The 21220-nt window shown below is 31.8% G+C and overlaps 2 protein-coding genes across 6 annotated transcripts; both read left to right on the top strand.

Annotated features, from left to right (window-relative positions):
- Positions 1–1278: 1278 nt before the first annotated feature.
- Positions 1279–6205, top strand: LOC114164324 (cellulose synthase A catalytic subunit 7 [UDP-forming]). Its single transcript, XM_028048959.1, has 13 exons — positions 1279–1353; positions 1497–1692; positions 1996–2198; positions 2279–2375; positions 2502–2616; positions 2746–3012; positions 3093–3438; positions 3616–3879; positions 3987–4199; positions 4304–4514; positions 4625–4821; positions 4912–5265; positions 5373–6205. Exons 1-13 carry the CDS (start codon positions 1279–1281, stop codon positions 5952–5954), a joined length of 3120 nt encoding a protein of 1039 aa, XP_027904760.1. The 3' UTR covers positions 5955–6205.
- Positions 6206–13219: 7014 nt separating this feature from the next.
- Positions 13220–18410, top strand: LOC114195903 (cellulose synthase A catalytic subunit 7 [UDP-forming]-like). Of its 5 annotated transcripts, none has more exons than XM_028086347.1 (13): positions 13220–13340; positions 13419–13614; positions 13714–13850; positions 13990–14029; positions 14269–14368; positions 14454–14708; positions 14911–15256; positions 15563–15811; positions 15922–16134; positions 16263–16434; positions 16521–16723; positions 16972–17325; positions 17719–18410. In XM_028086347.1, exons 1-13 carry the CDS (start codon positions 13266–13268, stop codon positions 18304–18306), a joined length of 2928 nt encoding a protein of 975 aa, XP_027942148.1. In that variant the 5' UTR covers positions 13220–13265; the 3' UTR covers positions 18307–18410. The 5 variants fall into 5 exon arrangements, with proteins under 5 accessions (XP_027942148.1, XP_027942149.1, XP_027942146.1 ...); XM_028086348.1 differs by having other exon boundaries at positions 14266–14368; positions 16524–16723; XM_028086345.1 differs by having other exon boundaries at positions 14266–14368.
- The last annotated feature ends 2810 nt before the right edge of the window (positions 18411–21220 follow it).

Here is a 21220-nt window from a genome sequence, read left to right as displayed (position 1 = left end):
AATTATATTATACTGCTAACTTTTGTTCAATTATTTTTGTTATTAAAATATATTTGTATATTCAACATATTAGTATATTAGAAACTATATTGTTAAGTTTATTTGATATTTTAAACACGTTTTATAATAGTATTTGACTTAACATTAAAGTATTTGACTTAATATTAATAGTATTTTATGTGTCAAACAATATAAATAACTCAAATACAATTCTGAAATGTATAAGAAACATCAAATAAATCTAATAAAATTTGATTAAAAGGACTAAATCCACGTATTTCAAAAGATGAATGCCTAAATTGATCCAAATTTTCAAATTAACTAATTCCAAAATTCACTTAAAGTTAAGGGACAAAAATATATTTAACCTAAAAAATATTAAATTATTTAAATTGTTTACGCTGACTGATTTCTTCTTTCATTCTTTTTGAAGAATAACTGTGCCCGGTTCCAATTTGCCATTTATCCTTTATCTATGCATTTAAAATAATAAAAATATACACATATTAATATAAAATAAATAATAGAAATTAAATAGGATACCTTAGATGAGATAAATACGAACTTCATTCGTTCCATGTTGAGAAAAAGTGTTTGACCATAGAAGTATAAATAACAATCTTTATATATATATATATATATATATATATATATATATATATATATATATAAATAAAGATTGTTATTCATATTTGTGTGTGTATGCATTACACCTCGACCCACCTGAAATTACTTTCGTTTGATCAATACTTTGCTTAAATTCCTTAAATAACTTGTTTAGGAGAAAGAAAACTCAATTTGATTGATACTAATTAACCATAATTTCACATCAGTCTATCTTTAAATATGAGAGTGATTTGGCGCATTATCACATCTTACCCACTAGTAATTAAGCTTAAACTATGATTTATGAGCAACCGAAAAATTAACCTTGTGCAAAAATGAACTGAAAATTTGATGAAAGGGTGAAAATAACAGAGACGGTATTTAGAGGCTTGTAATTTGTTTTGGAAGCTTGAAAAGGATACGCACCAAGGTAGCCTGCTAGAGAAGGCTTCAAAGCCATGGTGGTTGAAAAATAGACGAAGCTTAGCTTTAAGGCAATGGGGACCCTGCAACCAACAACAGCACCCTTATGTGGACATATTTGGTGAGGAACAAAGCACCAATTTTCCTTCATAAAACACAAACCTTTGATCACAAACCTTAGCTTCACAGCACACCCTTTGTGTTGTGTTGTATTATATCCAATCCCATTCACAAAGTCACCACCAAGACATGGAAGCCAGCGCTGGACTGGTAGCAGGTTCACATAACCGCAATGAGCTCGTTGTCATTCATGGCCATGAAGAGGTAATGTAGTGGTAGTAGCAATAATGAAAGATAACTGCTAGAACAAGTGCTGTCAAAGACCCTTTTTCTTTGTGAATGTGTGTGTTTGTTTTCATGTAACAGTTCGATTAACAGTACTATTATGTCATGGGGTTTTGGTGCAGCACAAGCCATTGAAGAACTTGGATGGTCAAGTATGTGAGATTTGTGGTGATGGCGTGGGACTCACGGTCGATGGAGACTTATTTGTGGCTTGCAATGAGTGTGGTTTTCCAGTGTGCAGACCTTGCTATGAGTATGAAAGAAGAGAAGGGGGCCAACTTTGTCCACAGTGCAAAACCAGATATAAGCGTCTCAAAGGTAAGCCTTCAACCGATATTATGGATATGTCACTTTTTGTATACCACCTTTTCATCCTTTTTTATGAAATAGTGAGTTAAACTGAACCTTTTCATTTTCTCTTAGTAAGCATAAGTCCAAGTAGATTTAGTTCATACTAAAACGTTCAAACATTTGAAACCTTAATTTGTTATTGCTACAGTTAGATGTAGTTGTGCTAATGACAGCACTCAAAATTTCCATTTATTTTGATGTGGTTGAACTTGAACTCATGGTTGAAACAAGTAGGGGACCTGATAGATCTTGATCTGTTTGTTCATTAAGGGAGCCCGCGGGTGGAGGGAGATGATGAGGAGGAGGATGTGGATGACATTGAGCATGAGTTCAACATTGATGACGAAAAGAACAAGCATGGCCATGCTGCAGAGGCCATGCTTCATGGGAAAATGAGCTATGGAAGAGGTCCTGAAGATGATGAGAATTCACAGTTCCCAATACCTGTCATTTCTGGGGGGCGATCTAGGCCTGTAAGATTTCACTCCAATATTTTCCTTTACATTAACTTATTCTCATACAGCTATAAAATTTCATTCATGCATGGATACAGGTTAGTGGCGAGTTCCCAATATCATCTAATGGTTATGCGGAGCAGATGTCTTCTTCACTGCATAAACGAGTGCATCCATATCCAGTGTCTGAACCTGGTAAGTGGTGCCCTCTTTATTAGTAGCACAGAAACCTTTTTCCTCATGAATCTATATGCAGCTCCTTGAACTGTTCTTCTTAGTGTACTTACTTCAATATGTGACATGCTATGATGTATACTTCAGGAAGTGCCAGATGGGAGGAAAAGAAAGAGGATGGATGGAAAGAAAGGATGGATGACTGGAAATTGCAGCAGGGTAATTTGGGGCCTGAGCCTGATGAAGATGCAGATGCAGCCATGTATGCTTCTTGCAGTACATTTTAGAAAACTATGTTTATGCAGTTATTGATTATCCACTACGATGAAAGAAATAATATATAACAATGATATTTTGGCCACTGTGTAAATGTGGATGGTAATTATTGCAGGTTAGATGAAGCAAGGCAACCACTTTCAAGGAAAGTACCAATAGCATCTAGCAAAATCAATCCATATAGAATGGTGATTGTGGCACGCCTTGTGATTCTTGCTTTCTTCCTCAGATACAGACTTATGAATCCTGTGCATGATGCACTGGGGCTGTGGCTAACCTCTATCATATGTGAAATATGGTTTGCTTTTTCATGGATTCTGGATCAGTTTCCCAAATGGTTTCCCATTGATCGAGAGACCTACCTTGATCGTCTTTCCATCAGGTAAAGGTTGCACAATTCTATAATTATGTTGATTGAGACCTCAAAGTTTAAACTTGCTGCTTACCAACATGTTTTTTCAGGTATGAGCGTGAAGGTGAACCAAACATGCTTGCTCCTGTAGATGTCTTTGTTAGTACCGTGGATCCAATGAAGGAACCTCCTCTGGTTACAGCAAACACTGTTCTTTCAATCTTGGCCATGGATTACCCAGTGGATAAGATATCATGCTATATTTCGGATGATGGAGCCTCAATGTGTTCATTTGAGTCCCTGTCAGAAACTGCAGAGTTTGCAAGGAAATGGGTACCGTTTTGTAAGAAATTTTCTATAGAACCTCGGGCCCCTGAGATGTACTTCAGTGAGAAGATAGACTACTTAAAGGACAAGGTGCAACCCACCTTTGTTAAGGAGCGTCGAGCCATGAAGGTTTGCATTATTATGACTAACTAGTAGGAATCGTAATCATTAGTTATGATTTTGACTTGTATCTATGAGGGACTAATATGGTGAAGATTGAAATGTATCTATGGTACTAAATAATTTGATTCAAACTTTTGATATCTGTTAGAGAGATTGATTTGCTGTGAATCGTGTAAATGGCAGAGGGAATACGAAGAGTTTAAGGTTAGGATCAATGCACTTGTTGCAAAGGCCCAGAAAGTTCCTCAGGGAGGATGGATTATGCAGGATGGGACACCATGGCCAGGAAACAACACTAAGGATCATCCTGGCATGATTCAAGTGTTTCTTGGAAGCAATGGGGGTCTAGATACTGAAGGAAACCAGCTTCCTCGTCTTGTTTATGTTTCTAGAGAGAAAAGACCTGGTTTTCAACACCACAAGAAAGCTGGTGCCATGAACGCTCTGGTAGAGTTTCTGAACACCTTTGGTTACTTTCATCACCACGCTCGTTCACCTTTATGCACAACAAATATTTGATGACCCTACTAATAAGTGCTGTATTTTTTTTACAGGTTCGGGTATCTGCTGTTCTCACAAATGCTCCTTTCATGCTGAACTTGGATTGTGATCACTATGTCAATAACAGCAAGGCTGCCAGAGAGGCCATGTGCTTCTTGATGGACCCCCAGATCGGGAAAAAGGTCTGCTATGTCCAGTTTCCTCAAAGATTCGACGGTATTGATACACATGATCGTTATGCCAACAGAAACACAGTTTTCTTTGATGTAAGAAACTCAAAGCTAGCAGGAACTTTTCCTTGCAATTTACTGTCTTTTAACATTGTGAGCAGAATGTTTGATCATTCACCTGTCTTTTTGTCTTTCTGCAGATTAACATGAAGGGTCTTGATGGTATTCAAGGACCTGTATATGTGGGGACAGGGTGTGTTTTCAGGAGGCAAGCTTTGTATGGCTATGATCCTCCAAAGGGTCCCAAGCGTCCAAAAATGGTAAGCTGTGATTGCTGCCCTTGTTTTGGAAGCCGCAAGAAGTACAAGGAGAAGAGTGATCCAAATGGAGAGGCTGCTGCAAGCCTAAAAGGTTATTGTTTTGCTTTAAATCTCTAGTCTTTCTTGTCACCAACTTATGTCTCACTTAATTTCTTTCCTTTTACCTCTTCCAACCTTGTGTCACTGGTCTAAATTCAATAGGGATGGATGATGACAAGGAGATACTGATGTCCCAAATGAATTTTGAGAAGAAATTTGGACAGTCCTCTATCTTTGTGACTTCTACCTTGATGGAAGAGGGTGGTGTTCCTCCTTCTTCAAGTCCAGCTGCACTTCTTAAAGAAGCCATTCATGTGATTAGCTGTGGATATGAAGATAAAACTGAATGGGGACTTGAGGTACACCAGTAACATCTTTTTTATGACTGAGAATTTTAACTAGAACAATTAGCATATCCAATTCATACTTTTGCTTTTGAAAATGTGCAGCTTGGTTGGATCTATGGATCTATCACAGAAGATATTTTAACAGGCTTTAAGATGCATTGCCGAGGGTGGAGGTCTATTTACTGTATGCCTAAGAGAGCTGCATTCAAGGGCACTGCTCCAATCAACTTGTCAGATCGTCTGAATCAGGTGCTTCGTTGGGCACTTGGTTCCATTGAGATTTTCTTCAGTCACCATTGCCCTCTATGGTATGGCTTCAAGGAAAAGAAGCTAAAGTGGCTTGAGAGATTTGCCTATGCAAACACAACCGTGTATCCATTCACCTCCATTCCTCTTGTTGCCTATTGTATTCTTCCTGCAGTTTGCTTACTCACTGACAAATTCATCATGCCACCGGTAATGATCTTGTTCTTCCCCTTCCAATTATAACATGTGTAGTGTATGTATGTACTAAGAATCTTTACTCATAATGCTACTTTTTTCTGTTTGTGGTGGTGATCCAGATAAGCACCTTTGCTGGTTTGTACTTTGTTGCTCTCTTCTCTTCAATCATTGCAACTGGTATTCTAGAGTTGAAATGGAGTGGAGTGAGCATTGAGGAGTGGTGGAGAAATGAACAGTTTTGGGTGATTGGTGGTGTATCAGCTCATCTTTTTGCTGTGATACAAGGTCTGCTAAAGGTTCTGGCTGGAATTGACACCAATTTCACAGTCACATCCAAGGCAACAGATGATGAGGAGTTTGGAGAACTATACACCTTTAAATGGACCACTCTCCTAATTCCTCCAACCACTATCTTGATCATTAACATTGTTGGTGTTGTTGCTGGAGTCTCAGATGCCATAAACAATGGCTACCAATCCTGGGGACCACTCTTTGGAAAACTCTTCTTTTCTTTCTGGGTCATTGTTCATCTGTATCCATTCCTCAAAGGTTTGATGGGTCGGCAAAACCGCACACCCACCATTGTGGTGATTTGGTCAGTTCTATTGGCTTCTATTTTCTCTTTGCTGTGGGTAAGAATTGATCCATTTGTTCTCAAGACTAAGGGACCTGATACCAAGTTATGTGGAATCAACTGCTGAAACACTAGTATATATATATATATATATATATATATATATATATATATATATATATATATATATATATATATTCTTTGTTAAACATCTTTGAAAGATGTGTGTAGGGTAATTCATGGTTTCAAAAACCAGAAAAGTGACACTGCACAAGTATGAATAAGGAGCGAGTGAAATTTTTGTGTAGCATAAACAGTGTTATCAGTTTTGTAAATGTTCTCAAAAGCTATTGATTATACCATATTGTTTGGCTGAAACTGCCCCTGGATTGTAGAGTAAATCAAAATTGCAGACTAGTATGTTCACTATTTGAAAGGTTGGTATGTTAATGTGGAACTCAAAACCATGTATGAAAAGAAAATAGAAATATATTAAAAGAAGAAAGCAAAATGTTAACCATAACCATTGTAAATGGTGGGCTCCATCATATTCTCAACCAACACCAAATGATAGAACCTTACAAGGCAAGGAACATCCAGAATAAGAGGGGAAAAATGATAAAATAGAGAAACAAAAAGTTATAACATTCTATACCTATCATCTCAGTATTACCTTTATGTGAGAAATTTAAGTATAAATCTAAATAACTAAATAAAAATGAAAAAGTTGAGCATTATATTTTGGAATGAAGTGAGATGTTTTTTTATCTCTATGATGTTGTGACTTTGGAGCAACTTCTGAAAGTTGAAGGAGCATCATTTGTTGCTTAATGTAGCATTATTCACTTCTTTCATTTGTGGATCTGCAAAGTTATTTTCAATACATGATAGTTTCTTGTCATTCTGTAAATCATCATTAAATTTCATTAAATTTAACATCAGTTATTTCTTCGGTGACAAAGATTCTAGTATTGTAGATCTTACGAGCCTTGTATCTATCAAAGTGTCTTAAGATTATACATTTATCAATTTTGGAGTAAAACTTTTCTAATAGATTCTTAGCGTTAAGGATAAAACACTCACAACATCAATCAGTAAGTGTATTAGTTTAGTTCTAGTGGCTAGTTCAGTTATGACTATATATCTTTAGAAATGGATACTAATATATGTATCGGGTCTTTCAATCCGACATTTTTTCTATCTCTAGATCGAGGATTTATCAACACAGTTATTAATCAAGTCAACATTTTATTGATCATTACCTTCGGTATTAGGTTTGTTGACCCATCGGTATGTTGTGCCTAACACTATATAACCCCTTAGCCTTAGCATTGCAGAGCATAAGGCTAAACATTCTTTAGACCAAATTCTTGACACTATCAACATAAAGTTTATTGACCGAATCGCCATTGTGTGTAGCACAAAAAAAGAGTATGTTATACAAATATAGAGTTTCAACTCTAATGTCAAAGCTAATATATTATTTCTTGTATATATAGACTAAAATATATACCTTTTTCAGTAAAAAATAAAACACATTTTTCAATATAAAAAGGACAAACATCCAAATGTTTATCAAATTTATGTCATTCTTGACTTCTAATTATCTCTTTTCTTGGCATTAACATTTATCACAATGTTAAGTGTGTTTTTTCTAGATTGTGTCTAAATATATTATATAGACATTTTAATATTGAAGATCTTAGAATATACTCCATTTCCCATATCCATTTATTTGTTATTGATAAACCATTTGTGTGACTTTTAACAAATTTTACGACTTTATGTCATTTCATCTTCTCTAGCAGATTTTCGCAACATTATTCAATCCTCCGATATCCAATTAGGAATGTCCATACTTTATATACTTTTATGTATTATATATATATATATATATATATATATATATATATAAGTGTTAAAATAATTATATTAATATTTAATATTTTTAATAAATAATTATATATCGTATACATGACTATTATATATACACACATATATATATATATATATATATATATATATATACTAGTAGAGATGGCAAATAAACCCGTTTCCGTGGATATTGTTCGAACCCGTCCCCATTTTGACGGGGAATCCTCGCATTGACTGGGTATGGATATGGGTATGGGGAATCCCCGACTTTTTTAATTGGGTATGGGGATGGTTATGGGGATGTACATATCCCCGCCATAATATCCGTCCCCGTTTAAATTATTAAAATATTCACAATTAATTAAGTAACTATATATATATATATTATTTTTTATTTCTTCTAATTATTTGGTTTGTCATGAAACTTATTCGCATCTCAATTATATTTGTCATCTTATCATCTTTATGTAATTATATTAAAAAGATGTATGTCAATTAAAATTTTTTTATGTCTCACATTTAAATATTTCTATTATTTTTTAATATTTTTATTTATTATATATTTTCCTTTCACATGATAATCTTTAATACTCTCAATTTAAGTATTTAATAGCGCAAACCTTTCGTTTACTAGGTAATATAAAAAAAAATCATTTACCTATTATTATTAGTTTTTTGTTTCATTTGAAGAACTCTCTTGTTTCGCTAAAATAATTTTTGTTATTTCTCAAACATTGAGTATATATGTTGATATTTGAAAAGTTTTCTTAGATCTCTAAGATATTTTTCAACTTATCATACCCTTATTTCTCTCATATTGTTTGTAAACATTTGTTAATTTTTTAATATTTTTATTTGTTGTTTATTTTCATTATGTACAATACTATTTTAATATATTTTATCTAATTATTTTTTATTTTCTAACTCATTATCAATCATACTGTAATTTTTTCACTATAATTGTATAAGTAACTTTTATTTACTATAATATAAAAATTTCATGTAATTGTCATGAATAATTTTTTATCACTATCCAAGATAATTGAAGTTCAAAAGATACAAGAACTATGTTAAAAATTTATTATTATGGTTATTATTTATTTTTGGAAGATGATAGTTTAACAAAAAAATTTGACATACTTTTGACAAATTACCTTTTTAAGTAAAAAAATATTACAATTAATACTTTATTTTGATTAAAAAATAAAAAATTAATATATTTAATTCTATTTATAGAAACTTTGTCAAAAGTTTGTTAAAAAATTTTGTCAAAAGATAATTTTCCTTATTTTTTTTGTATCATTTTAATCAAGTAATGTATTATAACTTTTATTAGTGTATAAAAAAGAGATTCATTAGAAATTAAAAGATTGAAGTAAACAAATATTTAAAATATAGTTTAATTTGAATATTTGTTTTCCATTTATATTTTTTTTAAAATATTTTTAAATTTTATCAACTAGGTTTCATTAATGTTTGCAAATTTAATAAATGTGTTAGTTCTCATGAAATTTTATTTGGTATTATAATCTAAAATGTAAAAAATTATAATTTATTTTAAAATTTTATTATGATTATTATTTGTTCTTTGTATCATCTTGATCAAATGATGTATTATAACTTTTATTAGTGTATAAAAAAGAGATTCATTAGAATTTAAAAGATGGAAGTAAACAAACATTTAAAATATATTTTAATTTGAATATTTATTTTTCTATTATATTTTTTAAAAATATTTTTAAATTTTATCAACTAGGTTTCATTAATGTTTGTAAATTTAATAAATGTATTGGTTCTCATGAAATTTTATTTGGTATTATAATTTAAAATGTAAACAATTATAATTTATTTTAAACTTTTATTATGATTATTATTTGTTCTTTGTATCATTTTGATCAAATGATATATTATAACTTTTATTAGTGTATAAAAAAGAGATTCATTAGAATTTAAAAATTGAAGTAAACAAACATTTAAAATATATTTTAATTTGAATATTTGTTTTCCTTTTATATGTTTTAATTTTTTTTTAATTTTATCAACTATGTTTCATTAATATTTGCAAATTTAATAATTGTTTTGGTTCTCATGAAATTTTATTATAATCTAAAATGTAAATAATTATAATTTATTTTAAAGTATTTGATATCAAAAAAACAACCATCCTTCTAATATTGAATATTTAATAATATTATGTTTCATTTACCATATTTTTTATTATTTTATAAAAATTAATTAAAATTAATATTGCAGTAGTAAGAAAATGGGTATGAGTATGAGTACGAGATTATACCCGTTATCCGGTGGGGATGGAGATGAGACAAAAGTTTGATAACCGTTGAGTTTGGGTATGGGGATGGGGATGAGTTTTTTTATGGGGATGGGTATGGGATAGCGAAACCCGTGCCCGCCCCGTCCCGTTGTCATCCTTATACACTAGAGTCCACACAGGTGCAATAGTACATGTTTGTATGTACGCATGTTTTAGATATGAATGATAGTATGTTAATAGATAATAATAGTATAATGTTATTAAGTTAATATATAAAATAAATTTATATTTATTAAAAAAATGAAATAAATAAAGAAATTAATTGTTGATGAAAAAAAAATAGTTTTATAGAAAATAAGTAAAAATAACTATTAATTTTTAAAATTTTAATAAATAATTATATTGTAAAAAGTAAAAATGATATTATGAAATGTGAACACAAAAGAGAGAATCATCTTTATATATTGTTATATATATATATATATATATATATATATATATATATATATATATATATATATATATATATATATTATAAAAAAACTATCATATTAATATATAAATATGATAATTTTTTAATTTATCTTATAAAATAATTTTACGAGATAAAAGTATGATATATCATACCAACCTTCATATTGTGATCAAATATTACATCTTTAACATAAATAGCAAAACATTATTTATTTTGTTTCGTGAGATTGAATGAACGAGTTTGGATTCCTGATTTTTTTTTATGTTGTTCATCTGTTGCGCGCTTTCAAAATACACTTTTGATAATTAATTTTAAAATTTTAAAATATATTAAAATTATCTTTAAAATACTAAAACAATGTGTTTTTAATGCTCAGACATCACAAAAAAACTTAGGTTAAATTACTCTTTTGGTCCCTCTATTTGTCAAGTAATATCATTTTGGTCCTCAAGTTCTTTGTTGTCTCAATTTGGTCTTTATTTTCTTAAAAATGATTCAATTTGGTCTTGCCATTAATTTTGGCCAGACGATGTTAAAGTCAACGTCACGTGTCAATTTCTGATTTATTTATTTATTTTTTTAAACTTTTTTTGAATTTTTTTTGAATTTTTTGTATTTTTTTTAACATTTTATAATTTTTTACACGTGTCACTTCACAATTGTGTCACGTGTCAAAATGATTCAATTTGACCCCCTATATTTGTTTTTAGTTTTAATTTAGTCCCAATTTTGGTAAAAAAATTAAGCAATATTGTACCTCCTTAAATTGACACACAATTTAATTTGGGTTAAATATGTTTTTGGTCCCTTAACGTTAAGTGAAATTTGGAAATATTTCATTTCAAAACTTTGGACCAAGTCCTTCATCTTTCGAAATACGTGAATTTAGTCCTTTTAATTTTGTTGAGTTTATTTAACATTTCAAGTGCGTTTCATAATAATATTTGACTTAACATTAAAGCGAAAATATGTCAAAGAGTATAAACAATTCAAATATAATCCTAAAATGCTTACGAAACATCAAATAAACTTAACAAAATTTAATTAAAATGACTAAATCCATGTATTTCGAAAGATTAAATTGGTAAAAAATTTCGAAATACACTAATTCCAAAATTCACTGAAAGTTAAGAGACTAAAAATATATTTAATCCATTTAATTTTTGTATACAACTTATGATGATATTCTTAATACAATTGACATTTTTATTAAATATTTGTAGATTTAGTTTTATTATTAAACAAAGTTAAACCCCAAACTTAATTTCAAAAATTAACAATTTTGCCATCATATATAAAGGCATCAAGTGTATCATATTATACAAACTTAGTGAAGATTAAAATCAAATAATTTGTCACACGTAAGTTTAGGAATTAAATTTCAAGTTCAAAACAAAACCAAAGTCTAATGTTTCGTATAGAATTTAAAATTAATTTAAAATATTTATAGAAATATTTAATAAAAATGTTAATTTTAGTAAGAATATCACCATAAGATTTATAAAAAAAGTAAATTGAGTGTTAATTTAAGAAGAGATAATATTGCTTCATTTTTACAAAAATTAGGACTAAATTAAAACTAAAAACAAATATATAGATTAAATTGAGTCATTTTGACACGTGACACAACTGTCAAGTGACACGTGTCGACATGTGTAAAAAATTTAAAAATTTAAAAAATAAATTAAAATTTAAAAAAAATTTAAAAATTTTAAAAAAGAATTTAAATTTTTAAAAAAATTCAAAAAATTAAAAAAAAAACGAAATTGACACGTGACATTGATTTTAACATTGTCTGGTCAAACTAACGGTATTTACTAAATTGAATCATTTTAAAAAAAATAAAGACTAAATTGAGACAACTAAAAATTGAGAACCAAACTAATATTTCTGTACAAGTGAAAAAAAAAATAATTTAACCAAAAACTTAACAGAGAAACAAATGAACACGTTTCAAAGTTCATTCTCACTGTATTAATATATTTTCTCATAACACTCATAGCCTAAGTCTGTAAAGTTGTGTGTTTTATTAATTAATTAAAATCATTCATCCTATATTGTCTCATGGGTTAGGATGTTGCTAATTTCGGAAGATGGGTTCATATCATATGTATATCTTCATGCAGAATCTTTCTAACGTAGCTATCACATCTCAATTTTTACAAAATCAATGATTAAACTTACCCCAAACCATGATGCTAATCTGGAATATAAACAAGGTGAGAGTTTATATTTTATTATTAATGAGAAAAACTGATGGCTACTCCCAGTACTTTTTTCCCTCACATTGGTTTTTCTTGTGGGTTTGTTTTACACATCAATTTCGTGTTACCAAACACTATAGAAATATCAGAATCCTGAAAAAGATTGAGTTTCAAACTTTGCAGAAGCATGATCTGAAATTAAAATAATGGTATAAATGCATAATAAAACGTCAAGCATTAGGAACAACGTAAGTATCTCCAGTAAAATAAACATTTTGAAACTGAAACATGACATGCTCATTCTACCTACGAACCTTAACAAGGAAAGAACTTTCACAGATCATCACAACAGATGCTAAAGATGTGTCTGCATTAATCTATATTTCATGTACACAAATTAAACTATAACCCCAGTTTCAATTTTTATTTTGTTGCAGTATAACTTCAACCTTTCAAATCAAAGTTAATCCCACAACCATCAATAGTAACCTTATGTGGACACGTGAAAAACAGGCACATGCATGTTTTAGTTACCTTAATTCATGAGAATAGGTATATATGCAAAACCCAACCTCTCAATGATACTTGCACTGCTTCCATTCCCCATTCACCATGGAAGCTAGTACAGGTCTTTTTGCTGGTTCTCCAAACAGCAAAGAGCTTGTGGCCATTCAAGGACCCGATGAGGTTATAACCTTTTTCATAATTATAAGGTAACATTTTTTGTATGTTTGAATAACATAGACCAACCTTAATTTGTTGCAGCCTAAGCCGGTGAAGAACTTAGATGGTCAGCTTTGTGAGATATGTGGTGATTCTGTGGGAGTTACAGTTGAAGGAGACTTGTTTGTAGCTTGTGAAGAGTGTGGTTTCCCTGTATGCAGGCCATGCTATGAGTATGAGAGAAGGGAAGGGACTCAAGTTTGTCCTCAGTGTCATACAAGATACAAGCGCATCAAAGGTTAATAGGAAATTTAGCTACTGTAATGTATATACTTTTTTTCTTGTTTGTATTTTGTAACTTATGTTTTGATTGATATATGTTTCTTGATGTGCAAAGGAAGTCCAAGAGTGGAGGGAGATGAGGATGAAGACGACGTGGATGATATTGAACATGAATTCAAGCATGAAGAGATGCATAAGGGAAACATGATCCATGGAGATGATGATGGGAATTCTAAATCAGGTTTAGCAAAGGTAACTCTAAGAAGGACGAATAACTGTATTCTACAAGCATGCAGTTAACGTATATGTAAAAATAACTCTGAGATTTTCATTTTTATTCTGGTTGAACTTTCATTTCTACAGTACTTTAGATTAATTGTATAACTCGCAGGTGAATGGGGAGCTGCTATCTACAAGTGTGGGAGAACCTGGTATGTTTTGGCCTTCTCTTTTAGAAGTTATAAGGAATCTGCCACACTAAGAGGAGTATATGCAGTGATGTTTTGATGAGCTAAAGTTTAGAAACCAAACCATATGTATATAATTGTCTGATACACTGTCTTTCCAAATCATATTTATTTCGTTCAAGTTTGTGATTTGATGATAAATAAAGATAAATAGAATGTAGCGAAGACGCTTATCATAATTGAGATATCTTCATAAGAAGCAGGTGCAAAGTTGGATGAGAAGGAGAACATAGATGAGTGGATGTTGCGCCAAGGGAATCTGTGGCCTGAAACTGATGATTCAGTTGATCAGGAAAAGGCCATGTAAGAAGCACCACAATAGCCTTTCATATTTAGGAACTTTGTGATTCTACTTTAATGTAACGAGATATGATATACCATGACGCAGGAAAGAGCCATTGTCAAGGAAAGTAGCAATACCATCTGGCAAACTCAGTCCTTACAGAATGATGGTTGTGGCTAGATTCCTCCTTCTATTACTCTTCTTTCAGTACAGAATTTTCCACCCAGTACCTGATGCAGTTGGACTATGGTTCATATCTGTAACGTGTGAAATCTGGCTTGCATTATCCTGGATGATTGATCAGATTCCCAAATGGTTTCCCATCGATCGGGAGACATATCTTGATCGTCTTTCAATCAGGTCAACTGTTCTGAATTTCTCAGCAGTAAACTAAATTGATGTAACTTCCAAGAGCTAGACTTGGGCAATTATAATGATTGAGTCAGGATATAATATAAAGTTCATGAAACTAACATAATTCTTAAGAATACAACGGCGTTGATATGATTGATTCTGCATTTTATAAGAGTTGGAAGCTAAATGTCTACAATTTGCCCTGCAGGTTTGAACAAGAGAACAAGCCAAACATGCTTTCTCCAATAGATATCATTGTAACTACTGTGGATCCAATCAAGGAACCTCCACTTGTGACAGCCAATACTGTTCTTTCAATCTTGGCCCTGGATTACCCTGCTGACAAAATCTCATGCTATGTTTCTGATGACGGAGCTTCCATGCTCACCTTTGAAGCTCTTCAAGAAACAGCTGAGTTTTCCAGAAAGTGGGTTCCTTTCTGCAAAAAGTTCTCTATAGAACCCAGAGCACCAGAAAAGTACTTCTCTGATAAAATAGATTTTCTAAAGGATAAGCTTCAATCCACTTACGTAAAAGAACGCCGTACTATGAAGGTTAGCATTAAATAGTCTTAATTTTCTCTACTATTTTCTTAATTTGATCCCCACATTGGTCTTTGTGTAGTCACACGCTAAGGCTACAAACTTTTCAAAGTTCACAATCTACAATGTTATAATTCGAATTTACTCACTACTATATGCCTTTGCCATGAGTTATAATTCGGTGAAATAGTAGTGACTAAATTCAGAAAAGGTCAAATATGGGTTAGAATTAACTTTCAATTTAGCAATTAAACTAATCGTTATACTAGTTCGATGGGAAGAACAAGGTTTCATTGTTTGTTGGCACTTGAATGACAGAGAGAATACGAAGAATTTAAGGTGAGAATAAATGCACTGGTGGCTAAATCTATGCGAGTTCCCCCAGAAGGGTGGACTATGAAAGATGAGACACCATGGCCAGGAAACAACCCCAAAGATCATCCAAGTATGATACAGGTCCTTCTTCCTCACAATGTAGGTAGTGAACTTCCTTGTCTTGTCTATACATCTCGTGAGAAAAGGCCTGCATTTCAACACCACGGCAAAGCTGGTGCAATCAACGCCTTGGTAAGCTTTTCAAGCACCATAATTTCTCAAGCTTACATTTTCTCATTCTCTTGACATGAAGCTAAAACAAGCTTTCATTTTTGGCCTAAATGTTGCTTTCGAATTTCCAGCTTCGAGTATCGGCAGTGTTAAGCAATGCTCCTTTTGTGCTCAATTTGGATTGCAATCACTATGTAAATAACAGCAAAGTCGTGCGAGAGGCCATGTGTTTCTTTATGGACATACAACTTGGGAATGGCATTGGCTTTGTACAGTTTCCACTAAGATTTGACAGCCTAGATAGGCATGATCGTTATGCCAACAAAAACACTGTTTTATTTGATGTGAGTGCAACAGTTTTGGCACTGAATTAATTCTCGTCCTATCACCCTTTTTCTCTTTTCTGAATTCATTTATTTCCTTTATTGGAGTCGACTTTGATATGTTACATTTTGTGTTTGTTTTTCTGCAGATTAACTTGAGGTGCCTAGATGGACTTCAGGGACCGGCTTATGTTGGTTCAGCATGTATCTTCAGAAGGAAATCCTTAACTGGCTGTGACTCACCAGTGTCTTCAAAACGCCCAAGCATGGTGCAAGTACACTCAAAACAGGATGAGAATGGAGAAGAAGCTAGCATAACAGGTGATCATAATCCTTTATATTTATCAAAAACATACAAAAGAATCATTTTCTTATCTCCTATATCTCAAACTACTCTTCTTCTGCAGCAGCAGCAACAGATGAGGAAAAGGAACTATTGAAGTCGCAGAAGAATGATGAAAATAAATTTGAGAAGTCCACACATACCATGAACTCTTCATTAACAGAAGAAGGTGGTGTTGATCCTTCTTCCAGTCAGGAAGTCCTGCTTAAAGAAGCTATTCATGTCATGGGTTCTAAATATGAAGACAGAACTCTCTGGGGATATGAGGTATTCATTTATATGTAATGTAAACAAAGTTTTAACACGCCCAATCAATTAGAAACTATCTTTGATATGACACGCAAGATAATAATTAGAAAAGTCATCAAATTTATCAGTTATATGAGTAATTAGATGATAAAACAAAAGCCTTCTACATATTTGTCTCTGTAAAAGAGTTGAAGAAACTTAAACTACATAATAAAACTTATTCGAAGTGGTAGATAAAAGAGGTGAAATATTTTTGGAATGTACAGATGGGTTTAAGCTATGGATCTATAGCAGCAGATACTCTGACAAGTTTAAAGATGCATTGTCATGGTTGGAGATCTGTATATTGCATGCCAAAAAGAGATCCATTCAGGGGTACAGCTCCTATCAACCTCACAGATAGACTCAACCAGGTGCTGAGATGGGCAGTGGGATCACTTCAGATCTTATTCAGCCACCATTGCCCTCTTCTGTATGACCTCAATAGTGGAAGACTCAAAGGACTCCAAAGGATTGCCTATATTAACAGCACTGTCTACCCCTTCAGCTCAATACCCCTCCTAATATACTGTATCGTTCCTGCTATATGCTTGCTCACTGATAAATTCATCACACCATCGGTATCATTTATTTCCTTTTACTTATTATATCATTACTTTCATTTACATTACAGAAGAAAAAGACACATTATATGTCATTGGATAATCAGTAACCTCTAGCATGCCAACTTGTAAGATATGTCTAAATTAAGCATTCTAGACTAAATGAACTATAATGCTTATATTTGTTGAACATTTCTTAAACTCCAAATAAAATGGAAAATCATAATGCACAAAAGTAAATAACAGTGATACATGAACACCTAACTAAATAGTATTAAAAAATGACTGTTGAGACAGTGAAATATGCTCTTTTGAATGGTTTAAACAGTGTAAAGACAACTTTTCTATTGTTGGTTGGTTTTCCTTCCCCATATAAGATTCATTGACAGATGAAGAGTGATTGATTTCCAGGTTGGCACTTTTGCAAGTCTAGTTTTCACCGCATTGTTCATCTCAATCTTTGCCTCGGCGATTCTTGAATTGAGATGGAGTGGAGTTGGCCTGGAGGAATGGTGGAGAAGCCAGCAATTCTGGGTGATTGGGAGTGTGTCTGCGAACCTCTTTGCCGTTGTGCAGAGCATTATGGGAGCTCTTCCACTGGGAAGAGTGAACACAAACTTCAGCATTGTATCAAAGGCACCAGACGATGTAGAATTTCGTGAACTGTATACCATTCGATGGACTGCACTTCTAATACCTCCAACCACCATCATAATAATCAACCTCATTGGTATTGTGGCTGGCTTCACAGATTCCATAAACAGTGGAGAACATTCTTGGGGAGCACTGCTTGGGAAACTGTTCTTTTCTTTATGGGTTATTGTCCATTTGTACCCTTTCCTTAAAGGTCTAATGGGTAGGCAGAACAGAACACCAACTCTTGTTGTCATATGGTCTGTGCTCTTGGCTTCTATCTTCTCCTTGGTTTGGGTGAGAGTTGACCCTTTTGTGTTGAAAACAAAGGGGCCTGATGTCAAGCAATGTGGAATCAGTTGCTGATTCTACTTCTCAACAACCATGTAATTTGTTTACAAGTATGAAGCGTGAAACAACGATCTAGGTTCCACATCGATTAGTAATGGTAGAGTAAAATTTTTGTGAAACCCTTTTTGCAACATCTCCTTGCCTTTCCTTTTTATCCTTTTCATTAAATGAAGAAAATGGAGAGCAGTGTATTTAATCTTGTTAATTGATACACAAGTGTTACCCAAGATTTCTTTTCTGCCTGCAGAGTGGTAACGTAACAGTATTAAGTACAAAGACCTTCGTAAGCAAATTTAAAAATATATAATAGTTATTTTAACAAAATTACATTAAATTTTATTGAAGTATAGTTTTATGTAGTATTTAAATCGTTTACACCGTGTTAACATGTTTTATATATGGGTTAAATATGTTTTTGATCTCTTAACTTTCACTGAATATTGTAATTAGTCCATTTCAAAATTTTGGACTAATTTAGTCATTCATCTTTTGAAATACGTGAATTTAATCATTTTAATCAAAATTTGTTAGGTTTATTTGATGTTTTGTACACGTTTATCTGAGTTGTTGTTTATACTGTTTGTTGTTAGAATTGATGCACCAATATTTCACAACCAAGAGGGGGGGTGAATTGGTATTAACAAATTTTGTCCAGTTTTAGCACTTTTGAAATTGTTTTGATAAAAACCTTTTCTTTTGAATCAATTGAAATAGTATGGTTTGATGCTTAATGTATGAAGCATTTATACTATGACAAGATATAGAGAGAAAGAGATAAAGCACACAAAAATTTTTATACTGGTTTGATTCTTAAGAATCTACATCCAGTTCATCTAGCAAACCACAGCTAGGGATATTCACTATATCACAAGAATTTCAAGATTTACAAATACACTTGATAAATCTAAATTCTAAGATAAAGGAACACACACGCAAGACATCCACACACTTGCACAACCACACAACAACAAGGCTATCACACACACTTGCTTTAGACAGAAAACAACAGAAATAAACAGTTTCAAACTGTATCAAAACACAAGAACAAAGCCTACAAAATGGATTGAGTACACCTTTTCCAAGACTGAAATTTCTTCTTCTTGCCAAGTCAAAATTGAATGTGTCTTTATAGAATTCTTCAAGAGGACCTTCCAAGATAACTCCAAGAACCTGTTTCACACTTCTCTTTCTTTTCTTTTGGTTGAACAGATATTCTTTTCAGAAAGTGCAGAATCTGTTTTTATATAACAGCTGCAATCAGGCACGAACCTAGTCGACTACATTAGTTGGCTAGTCGACTATCGGGAAGTGCAAAAACTATTTTTATATAACAACTACTATCAGGCACGAACCTAGTCGACTATATTAGTTGGCTAGTCAACTATCGGGATAGCAGATTAACATTTTCAGATTATCACATGGCAGCAGAATAACATTTTCAGATTATCACATACATGTCATGTTAACCATTGTCATGCTATTATGGACATCATCAAAAACATTTCAAATACACTTAATCAGCAACATGACACATTTTTGCTTTAATGTTAAGTCAAATACTATTATAAAACGCGTTTAAAATGTCAATAAACTTAACAAAATTTGATCAAAAGGACTAAATCCACGTATTTCGAAATATGAAGAACTAAGTTGATCCAAAGTTTTGAAATAGATTAATTCCAAAATTCATTGAAAGTTAAGGGACAAAAATATATTTAACCATTTATATATTATTTAAGTTGTTTACACGGTTTAATACGTTTTTGCCTTAATATCACCTCTGAAAAATGTGTTTGACATATAAAAAGAATTTAATATAATTGGATTAAAAAGACTATAATTATTATTTGGGTTAAATATATTTTTGGTCTCTTAACTTTCAGTGAATTTTGGAATTAGTCCATTTCAAAACTTTGGATCAATTTAGTCCTTCATCTTTTGAAAAACTTGGATTCAGTCCTTTTAATCAAATTTTGTTACGTTTATTTGAGGTTTCACACGCATTTCAAGATTGTATTTGAATTGTTTGTACTGTTTGAGACATTTTTACTTTAATGTTAAGTCAAATACTATTATGAAAAGTGCTTGAAATATCAAGTAAACTTAACAAATTTTGATTAAAATGACTAAATCCACATATTTCAAAAAAATTTTAAAAAATGAAGAATTAAATTAGTTTAAGGTTTCGAAATATACTAATTTCAAAATTTATTAAAAGTTAATGAACAAAAACATATTTAACCCTTATTAATTTTTTAAAGTTTTTAATTTTTATAGTCAAAGTTTAAGGAAAAAAATATATTTAACCATTAACCTAAAACTTAATGTTACTATTTAAAGAAATAATTATTTAAGTTATTTACTAAAGTGACATGGTGAATGCCACATGTAAAACATTATTTTCAACTCTTTAATTGGCAAAGAAGACCTAAGAGTTTCCCTAATTGCCAACAAAGGCCATAGGATAGTGGCTGTATCACAACCTTCGCAACATTATCTGAAAGCTTCTCAATGCCTATTTTGATCCATTTTTTAATTCCACCAATTCAGCTCGCATATCTCGTGAGAAATTATTTACGGTTCTTTTTTCTCGTTGAAGCCCCACAGCACATAATATATAAATAGAAAAGAAAAAGACATAAATGTTTAATTAGAGAGTCACATAGGTAAAGCATTTAAAGACATGCGGTTTTCCACTCATCCTCTCTTTAATAATGTTGCTCATTAAACTAAAAGTAATGGATTACACCTCCATCAATTATTGAATCATTATTTACTAAAAACATATTTAATTCTCAAAAGTATATATTTTTTTAGTATCAAAATTTTCAATTAAATTATTGAAAGAGATAACCAAAAGTTGTATAACAAAAAAACCAAAATGGAAAATAAGTTTTTACTAAAATGGGTGTTTAGTTTACCAGTGGTT

Source organism: Vigna unguiculata, chromosome 9, assembly GCF_004118075.2.
Source record: "Vigna unguiculata cultivar IT97K-499-35 chromosome 9, ASM411807v1, whole genome shotgun sequence".
Classification (NCBI taxonomy): Eukaryota; Viridiplantae; Streptophyta; class Magnoliopsida; order Fabales; family Fabaceae; genus Vigna; species Vigna unguiculata.
This window is presented reverse-complemented; position numbering and strand designations above follow the sequence as displayed.